The sequence below is a fragment of the Trematomus bernacchii genome, unplaced genomic scaffold (assembly GCF_902827165.1).
Source record: "Trematomus bernacchii unplaced genomic scaffold, fTreBer1.1, whole genome shotgun sequence".
Lineage (NCBI taxonomy): Eukaryota > Metazoa > Chordata > Actinopteri > Perciformes > Nototheniidae > Trematomus > Trematomus bernacchii.
The window spans coordinates 22,232,228-22,248,963 of NW_022987564.1; the positions used below are offsets into that span (position 1 = coordinate 22,232,228).

Genomic DNA, 16,736 nt, shown 5'->3' on the forward strand with positions numbered 1-16,736 from the left:
TTGAAAAAAAGAGACCATGTATAAAACACATTTGTGTGGCTCAGATTTCTGCAGCTACCAAGGACAATGTGAAGGTAACGAGTCTCAAAGATACTACATGTTAAAGATAAAAGAGGACCAGCCCCTTGTTGTTTCCAATAAGACTGTATGAAACCTAAAGAGTATAATATATATAACTCTGGTGTAATTCAGACCAAAGAAAAAAGAAAAACACCTTTAAAACATCTGGCTGTTCTCATTCTCTCCTGAAAGTATGGAAATTCTAACATTTTCTTCTAATACGTACACAAGAGCTAAACAAAGAAAAAACAGAGCATAATCTGTGCAATGACAAAAAAGCTCGGTGCAGTCAAATCCAATCATCCGAATAGAATGTTAAGCAACAGGTTTCTCCTAGATATAAAAAGTGGTTGAATGAGCTTTTAAAAGGGATGGCCACACCTCACATAGAGCAGATACACATTACTCCTCAGATCATCTACGACTCTTTTCAGAGCCCTGCTTTGTGTGGATATAATGAAAAAAACATGTTTAATATATTTGTGTTGACCAACCTATAATCATTTTGCTAAACAATGGCTATACAACTTTATCTTAATTCAATATGTAATCAGTGTACTGGAGGCACACAATATGTTTACTTTAGCCATAATGACTTGTCCTGGACTGCAAAAGCTTTTCAGCATGTATTGTGCTCCACTACATTTATTCAACACTCATATTACCTTTTACATATAGAAACACACAATAATATAATAAGCTAAATAAGTTAAATAAGCTAAGTTAAGTATGATGCAGAACTGTACTAGTAATCAAACCAGTATTTAACAAGTATATAAAATGTACTACATTATAATAATATAATAGTGTCAAAAGAGCCATTCTGCATACTGAGTACTTTATCTTTTGATATATTAAGTACATTGTAACCCTTTTAGTGATAATACTTTTGTACTTCGACTTAAGTAACATTTTCAACTTAGGACTTTTACTTCATAATGGAATTGTATTACTTAGGTAAAGGATCAAATGGTTTTTCCAATAATGCTGTAGAAAGTATAATTTATTCAACTCCAGACCAAATAAACTGATGAGACCTTTAAAACATTTGGCTGTCCTGATTAGAGTTAATCCCTTCTGTCGTGAACGTGTGAAACTTCTTATCTCTTCTTCTTATACATAAACAAATAAGAATTCAACAAAAACAAACTGCACGAAAATAAACAGTGTTACGATGACACCACAGATTTCCCCACATAAATAAGTACATGTCCTGTCTAAGAACAATGTCACTTGACAGGTTTCTCTAAATATATGAAACCTAAAAAGTAGCATGCATGAACTATTAAAGGTATGGCAACACCTTGGAGGGGATAAGCATTACTCATCAGATCATCTACGTCTCCGTTCACCGCCTGATGTCATCTCACCTGCTTTGTGAGGATATAAAAGCTGCTGTGTGTTCATCAGAGATCATCAAGCAGCAGAGGATAGAGAACAGCTGATCAGAGAAGATCCTTCATCGCTGCAGAGAACACACCCGAACACCTCACAATAATCTGTAAGTGTTTAATGCTGAATTTATTATTTATTTACTGAAAAACTGAAACGATGACTTTAATTAAATCTATCATGTCAAAAGATTTCACATGACTGTATTAGGTTGGTTGAAAGCAATAATATAACGTTTACATTACATTACATTACATTTCATTTAGCTGACGCTTTTATCCAAAGCGACTTACAATGACCAATTACAGGGACATTCTCCCTGGAGTAACTAAGGGCTAAGTGCCTTACTCAAGGGCACTCTAGTGGTGGTGTTCCAGGTGGGATTTGAACTCACAACCTTCCGATCTTTAGGTACAATTAAGTAAAAATTGGTTTGGTTCAACATGATATTTTACTTTATTGGAACTAACCTAATACAGTTGTGTGGAATTTAGCATTTTAGAATAGGACTCTGAATATAAGAAGAGACAATAACAAATGTAGTTAATGAAGCAAGTAGTTGTCTTTACGTAACTGAATCTAACTAAAAACATGTCTTTTTTTGACAGCATAACACTTTGCCATAATGATGATGATGATGAAGATCTGTGTCGTCTTTCTGCTGTGTGTTGGTAAGTTTGAGTATTAACCCACAGAAATTCACAAACAATGAGTTTAAAATGAAGAATCACAATCTGAATGTTATACTGATCATCCAAACCATTTCAACAGCCTCAGTGGCCCCTGCAGGAGTTAGCACAATGGCCCCTGCAGCAGTTACCACAGTGGCCCCTGCAGCAGTTACCACAGTGGCCCCTGCAGCAGTTACCACAGTGGCCCCTGCAGCAGTTACCACAGTAGCCCCTGCAGCAGTTACCACAATGGCCCCTGCAACAGTTACCACAATGGCCCCTGCAGCAGTTACCACAGTGGCCCCTGCAGCAGTTACCACAATGGCCCCTGCAGCAGTTACCACAGTGGCCCCTGCAGCAGTTACCACAATGGCCCCTGCAGCAGTTACCACAATGGCCCCTGCAACAGTTACCACAATGGCCCCTGCAGCAGTTACCACAATGGCCCCTGTAACAGTTACCACAATGGCCCCTGCAGCAGTTACCACAATGGCCCCTGCAGCAGTTACCACAATGGCCCCTGCAACAGTTACCACAATGGCCCCTGCAGCAGTTACCACAGTGGCCCCTGCAGCAGTTACCACAATGGCCCCTGCAACAGTTACCACAATGGCCCCTGCAGCAGTTACCACAATGGCCCCTGCAGCAGTTACCACAATGGCCCCTGCAGCAAAGACCACATTAACCCCTGCAGCAAAGACCACATTGGCCCCTGCCAAAACAACAATGGCTCCAGTCAAAACCACAGTGGCCCCAGGAGCGATCCCTGTGCCCCCTGCAGCTACCACGGCGGCCTCCTCTGCAGCGGTCATCAGAACCTGCTTCCTGTCAGTGGTTGCAGCTCTCACTGCGGTCATTTTTAGTTAAGAACTGGAACAAGAGACTCAAAACACACACTGTGTATTTATGAAGGATTTAACTTAACCTGTAATGTATTTATTCATTGTTTCATAATTTATCATGTATACTATATACCTAAGTTGGATGTCTTGCATTTGAGCATTCTTTGACTGATCTTGTCTCCAAACACACATGTATTTTTATAACAGATCTTATTATGCACTGATTGACTTTATGTATATCTGTATGATATGATAAGACACACATTTTTCTGACTGTTAACATTGACAAAGAACTATATGAGCCACACAGGGAGTGGATTGACAGCTAGTTTAATCAAAGAGATATTGATGTTCAGTTTTTCTTGTATTCCATTATGTTACACTATGTGGAATGTTCTGAATGGAGACACTTTGCTGCACATGTGGTGACTGTTCTGTTGTCTCGTCTGAATTATGATATGCATTTAACACTAAAAGCGCATGTAAAGTATTAAAGTTTTAAATTCAAAGAACGGAAGTGTACCTCTTTTTTTTAATGCAGGATGATAGTTGTTTGTCATAAAAAAAAGTGTGTTGTAACCTGTATAAATGACATTGCGTGAAACACTTGATATGTTTTAGTTTAGGCTACAGAGAAGTGTCATGAACAGATTGTCTCCATTGTCTGACAGATCTATAAGTAACTATACCTGTCTGCGGTTTGACAAGTTCCAGTTACCTCATTATGCACACATGCCATACATAATGTCTTACTAATAAATCATTTGAAAGAGCTTTGAAACCTTAAAACAACAAAAACATGTTAGGTTTATTGGAAATGTTACCAATAGATGTGTTTTACTGTAATAGACATTTCCATGTATTTGTATTCTGCCTACTCAAGTGTCTTTTAAATGAGTGTGAAAGTCTTCTTTCCTATATAGCACAACAATATGTTTATTTTACACCTATCCGTGTAGCTGTGTAAAGCAGACAGTTGTTTTTATTGAACTGTTGGCTGTCTCAAGGTCGCAGGTATTTTAACGGCTCCACGTAGACCAGATACAACACAAGCACTCTTCAATCAGACTTAGCTGACTCTGCTGTGAACATGTAATTCTTGTTTGTTTGGATCCTTTTTTTGTCCAGAGAAAAGCTTATTAAATATTCAAAGACACTCTCTGGACTCAAACATTTATTTTGCAAAGATATTTCCACGACATAGGTTTATGAGTTTGTGATGATAATCAAACGCTGAAAGAAAACCTTTTGCTTTTGGCTAAAATATAAAACTATATCAACAAAATCACCCGCTACATCTAGAACATGTGAGTGATACAAGATCAATCTTTATTGTACCACAGGGTGGGGACATATGTCTTGGGCTGATGATTCAGCCATAAAAAATAAACAATTTGTGGTTACGTAACCTGCCCAAGGACACTTGTTGACTGTAAGAGCTGGGGGTCAAACTACAGACCCCCAGTAGACATAGTCTCTGCACATGTTTCATAGACTCCTACATATTTGGATTATAACCATCTGGCCATCAGAGAGAATACAAGGTCCTTACGCAATGGTTTCCCTTTTAAGGCCCAGAGGCTGCCATTTTGTGTGTCTATTTAACCGAGGGCGGGGTTGAGCCACACACACACTTTATGCCACAATGGATAAGATAAGGTCTGTGCTTTCACACAATATATGGCAGGGTGGGGTAGAGGTGTGGTGGTGTATATATGTAAGCTGATCATAGACTGTATATATAAATGGACGTAGGGTCCGTGACGTCACCCATAGGATTCTGCAGAGTTGCCGAGAAGCCCTTAGTAGGCGGAGTCGGCCACTAACGGCTCGACAGTGACGTCTGAGTCTAACTCCCGCCTGCTCCAGCCTGCTCCAAATAAGGGCAAAGAGGCGGAGCCGAGGCGGGACCTTCTGCCTCCAGCTGGGAAGTAACAGAGCTAGCTCAAGCTAAGAAGCTAAGCTAACATGCTTCCCCATCAGCACACTGCCGTCACATTTTACGTTTCTAAGGTAAGCGGACATGAAACTATTCAGCAAAACTATAAATAATAATCTAAGTTATTGAGTTTTTAGCATAATACTTCAGAATCTTAAAATCCCTTAACGTTTGTATGCAATGTGCTAAATGCAACACTGGAATCAAGCAAATATTAATATGTTTGCATGACATTAGTTATTTATAATTTGCTATCACTTAATTATACGTTTAATACATTTAAGTTAAACTAAGGTGCATGTGATGGTAGCTAGTTAGTGCTCTTACCTGTGAGGCCTCCTCCAAACCGCATTATAACCAGACTGTATCATTAAAACTATAAGTACCAGTTCTAGATCCTTGACTTTAGACAAACAATACAAAAGACAAAATGTATTTAAAGACCAATCTTTATTTGAAGGTGCCTCTTAACCTGGGATATTAGTTATACAGTAATAGTATTGACAATCTAAAAAAACTGAGCAACTCAACAGTCAACTTTATATTTCTTATTGTCTAAAGCATTTATTATTTTCATTTTCCCCTCTCATATTCAGTGTGGACGGATTGAGACAGCGTGGTGTCCAGAGAGCTGCAGAGACTTCAGGGAGAAACCTCCGTGTGATGGACGTCCTGTCTGTTGGTTTGGAGAGGACTGAGGGTCTTTCCTCTGTGAGGAGGATCAGGCCTGATGGAGGAGCCCATGCATAGCTGATACCACCTGATCAGGCCTTGTCTGTCACTTTATTTGACTAAATGTGTTTACTTATACATTTAATAGGTTTACACCTTCTGTCCATATGTGCTTTTTTATTTAAAACATGTTTGATTAACTTTTGGTTCAGATTTCAATAAATTGAATTTGTATTTGCACTCCTTTTGTCCATTATTCTTACTGAAAATGTTAGATTACACATTCACATCCGACTGAAGATTGGCCCCATTTATTTGCGTTGCAAACTCTGCGGTACAAGGTACATGTTGTGAAGCTCATAAAGTGAGGCAAATAGAATTAATCAGCTGATGGAGTGTAGATGTGGAAATAGGTGCATTCGATCAGCTGACTTCACAATAAAAGTAGTTTCTTAGTGAATGTCCTGTACTGGTCTTAAAATCTCATAACATCAGCTTTTAATTTTCCTCTTGGATGTTCTTCTTGACCCTCAGAGAAGGAGAACATGTTGAGTCGTGTCTTTCAGGCATGTCCTTTCCTAACAAAAATTACAGGAAACATAAAGCATATTATTGCAGAACAAGTGTGTTATTTATGAAAGAGGTGTGTTTGTGTTTAGGGGCTGTAGATATAATTATTTTGTAATTGTAATGTTTTATTTTATTTCAACAGTGAGCTACAAAGACAATCAGATTATGAATGAACAGTATGAAATTCATCAACATTGAAATATATTTTATTATCAAAATAATATTGAACTGTTATCAAAACTTAGTGCAACTGTAGAAGCTTGCTCTGTTCTCTCACTGAAATCATAACTTTTACCACGTTTTTTACAGACAATATTGAGAGATAAATAGTAGCAGTTCTCACTAATAGCTTTGCCTTCAATACCTTAAATTAGAAAGCTGACTTGCTTGTTAACATCTAAATGTAACCCTTTGCATGGAAAAAACCCTCAACTTCACTGATGTGTAGGTGATCTAGTATTTAGTATTGTTTAATGGAATGTATATCAGTGTATTAAAGTCAATACTTCATTTATTTAAACCAATATCTTTCTTGATTCTTTGTACAGTATGAAAAAAGAGTATTTGTACCTGTGCTGAAGTTCACTGCTGTGAGGAGTCCAGTTCTGTCTCTCACTCTCTGGTCCATCCTGTCTGCATCACCTGGAAACTTTAAACAAACAGATATATATGTAAAGAACCATGTGTACAAACAATATAACTTATTCTCTTCTGTTGAACATGTTGGATTGTGTATTGTCCGAGTCAGGGTTCTTTTTATTTTACTGTAACTTTGGAAGTTGTGTTACCAATGCTGTTGTGTTACTGTTTATTTGATACCAATTTGGTAATGCAATTAATAAAAACAACAACGTTTGGGTTCGTTCTTCAGATGACTGTGACGTTAACGTGTAAGCTCAATAATGAACTCCAGCTCAACCAACCATATTGTAATATCTAAGTAATCATCTTGAAAATATGACATTAATAATTGTAATATACACACATCTTATTGTGAGGTTGATTTCACATACACTACTTCGACGTTAGCTTGTCTACATACTTGAGCATAGCTACCACTCGCTTACACGCAAACCCAAGCCTTAACATTCATTACGTATCATAAACACATAAATAAAGTACTCGAATTTCACTTACCGCAAAACGGCATTCATGCACCGTCTGTTTTAACCGCAGAGCGAGTCACAATAGTCCGATATATAAGCATGAAGAACAAACAAACACGGCCGGGATCAAGTTGTGTTCCCTGGATGAACTGACCAGGCACAGTCCCTGTAGCTTCACGGACGGAGCAGCTAGCAGAGAGACAAAAAGCTAACAGCAGCAGTCACCTGACAGAGCTGTCACTCAATGTGACCACGCCCTAATTTATGCAAAAACTTTAAGACCTAATATAAATAAAAGGGTCGCGTTAGAAAACAATTCACTCACAGATTCATAATCACGAAGGTGGAATCTAACTATATACATAATAAAATGTATTGGAGCCAGGGCTAGAAACGTTTTTTTTCTGCTGTGAAAATGGGCATTTTAACATTGGGGTCTATGGAAATTGCTCCTTTCTGCAGTCATCGCCTATCGGCCAATATATGAACTGCAGTTTGTGGCACTTCCGTATTGGCGTCCCGGCTCTTCCCCAGAGTTTGCCGCTTGAAGCTGATACATAACTGTTTATGTATGTTGAACATTACATTTGATTCCTCTGAGTCACTGCTCTGTCCCTGTAACGCTGTTCCCTCACTTCATTCAAATATCTGGTTGAGCGTGGAAGGAGGGCCAACTTTGAATGTTATTAGGAGCCACTGACAAATTCCTCAAGTCTACCTTTAATTACATCCTAGTAGACGCCCATTTAACCCCCAAAGCACAGCCACCCCTTTAAAAACCTTTAATTCTAAGCTAAAGATATACTGATTTGAGATTTTTTATATTATCACTCACAATTCTGAATCTTGACAGAAACTGAACAAGGGAAGAGGAAACTGTCATCCCATTTTAAGTTTTGCCTGCAGATTTCAGTAAGGAAGTACATTTGAAATATTCTGATGACTCAAATAATACCCAGTACAATAGTAACAAAGAACAGTAATCAAAGCTGACAAACTCAAGATCCCGGTCCCTCAGTTAAAATGTCAAATGTCATATCAGAAAATTGTTACAGTATTTGTAAGATATGTTAAGGCATTATGACTAACTTGGTAGTTTGGGGATGGTGTCTGTGTGATTAAACCAGTGTTTCAAGTGGGGGGCGCAGAGGCATGACAGGAGAGACCAGGAGGAAAAATGGTTATTAATTTTAAAAAAACGTTTAAAAGATTAAAAAATAAAAATTAATAATTTGAAAAATTATTGATTCGAAAATAATAGGATACAGTATAGTACTATTACGTCTGGGTCTCTGTGTTTCATTCAAGCTGGAGTTACAGTAGGTAACTTCAGTTCTATTTCGTATAGGCTTCACCCTCTAAGGCTATCGCTATTGGGTTAAGGGCGAAGCATGATGTAGTCTGCGCCCCACTGGGTCCGCCCGGTACCAGAAGCACAGACACCTACTCAAATAATAACCCATGCCTATTGCGCCATGCGTAATGGCGCATCACCGTCCCTGGAAAGGGACGAAGGCTGGGAACAATACAAACCTGCCGCTGTGAAAAAGTAGAGACGAAGGTCACACTTTGTCCAGCGATAAAAAGAGGGGGAACAAGCAGACAGGCAGGAGAGAGGCGCACAGCTGGATCCGACATCACTCACTCTGACAAGACACTCAGTACAGAGTGTGTCAGAGAGGAATGGGAGACATCCCTCAATAAAAAATGAATAAACTAACAGGGGGAAGACCAAGAGGCAGCAGTGCAAATGTCTTCCACTGACAAACGCCTGTGACACAGCCTCACACAGACAGTGTGACAGGCATTGTGCAGACAGAAGCAGCCCTAGTGAGCGCTCTCTGTAATGCACAAACAGGCGCTGGGAACGGCGCAAACAGCCGTGCGCGTAACATAGCAAGCTAGTGCGCGCACGGGGCAGAGGAGATGAGATGCGGCTTCTTCCTCTGATGTGTGAGGAGGAGGAAAGAAGCCATCCAAAGTTATCACTCTCGACCTAAAGGAGCTTGTGATAACCTTTGGCATAAAAGCCGGGTTAGGGCGCAAAGCAGCTGAGCTGCCATCTCCTTGGATCCGGAGACATGACAGAGCCACAGAGAGGGCAGACAAGTCACTCACCCTTTTTGCTGATGTCAGCGCTAAAAGTAATGCTACTTTGGCTGACAAAACCTTAAGGGGAACCTGATCTAAAGGTTCAAATGGGGCTTTACTCAGTGCACGTAACACCAAAGCCAAGCCAAATGAAGAGACATTTTCAGCAACCCATGCACAGCATTTAGAAAAACATTCACCAACTTGTCAAAACATGCACAGTTACTACAGGCGCGGCTAGGGTGACCAGATGTCCCGCTTTGCGCGGGACTGCACAGCATTTTCACGACTTTTGGTGCGTCCCGCAAACTGAGACGATGTCCCGCATATTTCATTTTGATTGGCTAAAACGCTTTTCTAAAATCAGATTTATCCAATGGCTGTTGAGAAAGCAGGGAAGGCCATCATCACGGGGCTGTGTTGCTGTCAATCAAACTGTAACACACGGCGGGTGCTGGTCAAGACAAGTGTTAACCAATGAGAGTAACTCACTCACACACACCCCTGTGTTTGCTGTCAATCAAACTGTAACACACGGCGGGTGCTGGTCAAGTGTTAACCAATGAGAGTAACTCACTCACACACACCCCCCTGCGGCCCCGCCAAACAACAACAATGAAAGTCAATAACGCAGGCGACGCAGCAGGTTATGGAAAATGGAGGAAACTGAAACTACAGCTAAGAAGAAAAGAAGATGCACATACAACAAAGACTGGGAAGACACTTACCCGTGGGTGAAGCCAGTGCAGGGCGACTCTCAGAACGTTTTTTGCAATCTTTGCAAGAGTAATTTTTCAATTTCACATGGCGGTGAATACGACGTCAAAAGACACCGACAATGCGATTCTCACAAGAAACGTGTCGCTCAAAAAGAGACATCCCACTCTATGGAGACATTCCTTCTCAAACCAAAAAATGATGGCCACACAGACAAGGTAACAGCAGCATAAATAACCAGTGTTTACCATACAGTGCAACACTCCCAATCATACCGGTCAAATGACTGTGGTAACAAGCTAGCGCAGACCATTTTTCCAGACTCTGAGATAGCAAAGAAAATGTCATGTGGTCGTACAAAAGCAGCGTCCATAATAACAGATGTGCTTGCCCCTGCCTCTGTGGAGAGTTCTTTGACAGAGTTAAAGACACCAGTGGTTCTAGGTGACAAAATAGCCCACACACTGTGTGGGGGGGCCCACCTGCTGTTGCTGTGATGGACAAAACTGGTAACACTTTATATTAAGGTACACAAATTAACCATCAACTAGTTGTTAATTAACATGCATATTAGCAGTATATTGGCTCTGTATTAGTCATTATAAAACACTTATTAATGCCTTATTCTACATGACCATATTCTACAAGAAATAAGCCATTAGTTGAGAGTTTTTCCTCAATAACCCTCTAATTAGTGCTTATTTATTGCAAGTAAGGAAGTTGTACATGAGTTTTGGTCTTAATATGGGCCTAATAAGGCAGTAGTACCACAAGAATAGTAATTCTCCCATAATAACACTTAACAAATATGATCTCTTATGTAACAAGACATGAAACTATAAGTGTTAATTGTGTCTAAATAACTCAAAATTAGGTATTTATATCTCAGAACATGTTCCCTATTTTAAAGTGAAGTCTTGTTCATAACCAATAAGCTAGTAGTTTGAATCTAATTGACCTGAACAGGTTCCCTATTCTAAAGTTGCCTCTTCACACTTTGTAAATACATTATAGAACACAACTACTGAAATTAACCTCAACAGTACATGAACAAAGTAGGCACACGTTGAAATATCTGTTTTTATTAATGAACCACTAAAGAGAGGTTCAGACACATACCAAAACATGTCAAGTTTCTCGAAGGCTGAGAACACATATGCAGCCTGTACTTTTAAATAAAAACAGATTTTTAACAGATTGTATGTATTTGATCATACTGTGTGACCTTGTATGTTCTTACACAATAGGTGTACTGTTCTCTCTATGTGTTGTCCTGTCTCAGTGTGAACATAGATTAAACAGCCAGCCAAACTCTTTTGAGAGCCAGGGAATGAGCAGCCATGCTCTTTTATTGCAGTCCACTGACATTCAAACGGAGTGAAACTATACAAAAAGAAGTTACAAGGCACTTAATGATTTCATACATTCAAGTGTAACATACACAGATTAACACATAGGACCGCTAAGTGTAAACAAGGTAAATATAGCTAATGCTAGCTGTGCAATAAGCATGTATACAGGCTAGTATGGCTAATATACTGCATTTTGACTTCACTTTCTGCTCTGTTATATATTTGTTAAGTTTTTATCTGCATTGTTTATTGGATGTTGAATAAACCAAATGAAACAGAATAGATCCCTTGCAGGATCCCTGCAAGGGTCTACAACCAGCGATACATTTAGTATTTAGGCTAATTGTCATGCTAAGTGTACAACAGACGGCAGCCACTGCAAACTCACCGGTGCCAGTGGAGAAAGCACGTCAGCGGAACTCGGAAGTGGCCTTCGTGCCAAAGAGCAAGAAGGAGCAAGAGCGACACTGACCCCTCTTTATAAAGGTTGCCCCGTGTGGTGATAGGGCTGAACAGTTTATCCTACTACAATCACCTTGTGTTTTCACTCTCACTAAAGGCCCTGACACACCAAGCAGTCACCAGAGAACTCGCCGACACTGAATGTTGCGTCGCCGTGTTCTCCTGCGTCTTGGCCATGTGTCGCACTGGAACACACCGCAAAGACTTCAGCCGAGCACGTACGAACTGCGCATGCGTGAGTGGCAATAACTTTCCTTACCAGCAGGCGGCGGTAGTGTGTATTCGTCATTCAAAAGAGGCAACAACCGGAAGACAGAGAAGAAGAACAGACTGCGTGATCTAAACAAACAACAAATAGCGTGTGCGTTCCATTTCCACTCTCGTCCATCGAAAACATGTTTCGTGCGGTACTGGAGCTATCAGCCATTGGAGTGTTGCTTGTGGAAGACATTCTCAAGCAACCGTTTCGCTTCTCATGCACTGATTCGCTAGCTGAACAGCCAATCCGAGTGATTTATTTGTCCGACTGCCTGTGGCCGACATGTTCAACAATTCAACATGTTGAATCGGCCGTGCATCGGCCATGAAAGGCCAAATAAAGGCCCTGACACACCAGGCAGTCACCAGAGAACTCACAGACACCGACACCGACTGTTGCATCGGCGAGTTCTCCTGCGTCTTGGCCATGTGTCGCACTGGAACACACCGCAAAGACTTCAGCCGAGCACGTACGAACTGCGCATGCGTGAGTGGCAATAACTCTCCTTACCAGCAGGTGGCGGTAGTGTGTATTCGTCATTCAAAATAGGCAACAACCGGAAGACAGAGAAGAAGAACAGACTGTGATATAAACAAACAATAAATAGCGTGTGCGTTCCATTTTCCCTCTCGTCCATCGAAAACATGTTTTAGAATATAAAAATACATGAATGATGAAATGAGCACATAAAGTGCAGACATACTATAAAATCACAGTTAATAGACCTGCATCTGATGATCGCAGTGTTCTGGCGGGTGTGTAGTTTATTGAGTCAGCAATGTATGTAATGTCATAATGGCCACTTCTTGCTAAATTTACATTTCCATGTGATGCTTTTATCTGAGGCGACTCACAATAGGTAAATGAACAGCAGTAGACAGTATCTCATTTACTTAGACACTGTACTTAAGGACAATGTTGAGGTACTTGAGACTAATCCTGCAACTTTATACTGACAAATAAACCGATGAGATGAAAAACCGGACTTGACCAAACAAATCACGGAGCTCTCAGCAGAGGACAGCCGGGGACGCTCCCGCCGATATCAGAGATGTCCCTGCTATGTGTGGGAGGTAAGAGAGGACATTTAAGGGCTATGTTTGATGTCTTTAAGTATCACCTGCTGGGGTTTAGCTGCTGTCCTGTGCCTTAAATCGTTTGTTTACGTCCCTCACTTCCGTTTCGCTTCTCATTTGCTAGCTGAACAGCTGATCAGAGTGGTTTCTTGGCCCGATAGCTTGTGTCCGACACACGGCCGATTCATGTTGAATCGGCCGTGTGTCGACCGTGAAAGGCCAAATAAGGCGTGTCACGGCCGAGGGTTCGGGACACACCAAATTGAGTTTGGGTGACAGGGCATGCTTCGTCGTCCGACTAACGAAAACGGCCGATTTCGGCCTGGTGGGTCAGGGCCTTTAGGTCCCTCTCCCTTTGCCATCAATCCAAAATCAGCTGAGCTGCAACATAATACAGACAGGTAATAATCAACAGAATCACAAGAACATTATATGGCTCTGCCAAAAACACTCACTCATAAGTTACGTTTTTGTTTACTGTTTGGAAGTCTCAAATATGCACTCTAAATCCATATCAATAGCGATGTATCACAAAAATAGCTCTCTTCCTTATTATTGTGTAACGTTAACTATATTATACTAGCTTGAACTCCAAAATGGATATCCTGATTTCACCACCTCCACCCACTACAATCACACGCCCCAATGTTATATTTAACTAATATTTAACTCCCTCCACCCCGCATAAAATCACGCTTAGAAGCCCCTTTTCTCTAATTCCACAACGTTGGACGAAATGACATTAAGAGAACGGAATTTACAATTAAAAGGCTGATCATGGTTAACATGTGTTGCTAACTTTATCCGGTATCTGTCAAGTTCTTCTGGGTTTTGGCCTGTTTTCAGTGTTATGCCCAAACTTGAGAGGCTGGAGGGCAACAGAGGACGCTTGGACAACTCGGATTCTTTCTTTTTGTCTTTATTTTCTGCTCAGCAGTGATTCATATGACACTTTTCGTCAGAATCTCATCAGCTTTGCATCAGATTTGCATCAGCTTGTAAACCTTCAAACACAGAGGACAAACAAATGTTAGCGAACATGCAAACAAAATCACAAACATTTTGTATGCCTCATTGCATTATTTCTAATAATAATAATTCAGTCACATTCCATTTTCAGGGTATTATAATTCAAATGATAAATTGTGAGTTATTCTACAAAACATCATTAATAAGAAAGTCTCTTTGAAACCAAGCAACCCAGAAAACCTCACTGAACACCATCTGCGCTGTCTAAAAATATACACTAACAAAACGGAGCACACACAAACCACGCTGCGTAAAATACGTCGATTGCGCAACAGCACTCTCACACAATAAGGCAACAGATCAAGAACGCAAAACGTAATAAACAGCGGAGAAACATACCAACGGCGTCTCTGGAGCCTCACACACACTGTCGCCAACTTCTTCCTCCGTGGCTTTGGGAACAAAGACCGGCCATCATAATTCCTGCCCCTTTTGTTGCCGTGTTACCGAAAGCGGCATTAATATTTTTTACTAACTGGCTCTTCTCATTTAGAAAAAGTAGCCTACGCTATTCAAAATAAAACGAATACCCCCCCTGGTATTGAACAATACTATACACAATAATAACCCAAACTAAAATACATACAAATAATTATTTATACGTCCGTTTTTCTCAGATATTATTATTTTTCTTTCAATATTGACTTTCGTCTCGACACCTCCCACTTGAGCTCCTGGTTTCTAACCCAAGGAGCTCACACCAGTTATTCACCTTACGCCTGTTCTCCACCACCTGCTGTTCTTCAACAGGAAGTAAGAGGACAAGGCTCTTGACATCCCTATGAAGAATTGTGGCAAGGATTTTTCATGGCTGTCCTTTGTACCCTCCAAAGCCTTCATGCTTCATAACTGGGACCGGGTAACTGGGAAAGGTTCTCACATTTACATCCCTTACGATGCCTTTTCCATCAGTATTTACACTGACCACTCTTGCCAGTTTGTAATGTCCTCTCAGGGCACATCTCGATTCCTGGTGTGCCATATTACTTCCAACTTTGATTCTGCCCTAGGCTGGTCCTTAATCTCCAGCCACTTTCTTGCAGCTCTCCACACCCAGGCTATGACCCTGACACGTTTTTGAAGGCTGCTGAATCTTTTCACCTCCACAGGATCCTTCACTGTCTTTCCTGTGAGATTCCTGGTAGGAGTCTGATCGGCTCTAGGTTTCTCCCATTGGCTCTTCCTTTTTATGTTTTTCTGTGGGTCTTGTAGGCCAGTGGTTCCCAAACTTTTTGGGCCCAAGGCACACCAAAGGACAAAAAAAAATCTCAAGGCACACCTATTTTGCAAAATAGCCCGTATAACACGTGTTATCACTCATATCATGTAAAATATCTGTAAATGTGCATAATTATTTACTAATGCCAAATAAAATGTGACAAAGACAACTATATTACTCATGAAATATTTATTAACGAAATATTTCAATTAATTTGAAACTTTAACAAATTAGGCTTCATCAAAGCAGCAACACACTCATTTAAACCAGACAGGTCACACAATAAAAAATGAGGCAAAGGAAACTCAGCAGAGAACTGTCAATGCAAGGAAGCTGCACTGTCCATGGTCCTGAACTACAAATTATAAATATAACATTTCAGCAATCAGCATAGAAACATGTGCTATTGTAAATATTTTTGCCGACTTACAAATTAGTGAGATACATGTGCCTGTCGGGGCGCGCAGATTTTTTTAATCCTTGGTGGCACTGAGGAGAGGGCCACTCGCAAGTCCTGTTCAACAGAGAGCCGTGACCTCCTGTTGTTCTTCATGTAAACCAGAGTAGAGAACGCCAACTCACACAGGTAGGTCGTGGGAAAAAGAAGAAGTTGCTCAATCGCGTGGTGGGAGATGCTTGGGTACTCCGATGCAGAAGCCAACCAAAACTGATCCAGTGGGAGCTCACTAAATTTGAGTTTCAGTGTGTGGTCCACACGGAGCTCTGCGCACTCCTCTCTCTCTTTCATAGTGAGCTTTTCTGATGAGAGTTCCGGGTGGAATGGGTCTCGGATCCAGTCATAGTCCTCGATGTCAGCCACATGTGGGAAATAGCGGTCAAACCTCTCTTTTAAGGTCTGAAGGTGTTCGGCATATACAGCGCGCTCCCTTGCTGCCTGCGGCGCAGCTGATGCCAGCGGGAACATGTCCATGGAGCCCTGTTCCAAAGCCTCGCGCCACAGGCTAAGTTTGCCCATAAACCCCCGAATCTTGTCTGTGGATGTTAAAATGTTTTCATTCCTGCCCTGAAGCTTGGCGTTTAACTCGTTGAGATGCCCAAATATGTCAGCGAGGTAAGCCAGCCTGGCGCACCACCTCTCATCCGCGAGCTTGTCTTTATGTGGGACAGCGTGTTCACGTGAAAAATCCAAAAGCTCTTCCCGAAGCTCATAAAGACGGGATAGGACTTTCCCCCGTGACAGCCAACGTACCTCTGTGTGGAGGATCAGGCTTTGGTGGTCGGCTCCCATCTCGGCGCACAGCTGGGAGAAGAGGCGAGA

General features: G+C 41.0%; 1 protein-coding gene across 1 annotated transcript; it reads left to right on the forward strand.

The window, feature by feature from the left end:
* The first annotated feature begins 2,077 nt into the window (after positions 1-2,077).
* Positions 2,078-3,468, forward strand: LOC117477812 (antigen LPMC-61-like). Its single transcript, XM_034124560.1, is given in 2 exon segments — positions 2,078-2,119; positions 2,224-3,468. Coding segments are annotated over 2 exon segments (627 nt in total). The 3' UTR covers positions 2,809-3,468.
* Positions 3,469-16,736: the final 13,268 nt, after the last annotated feature.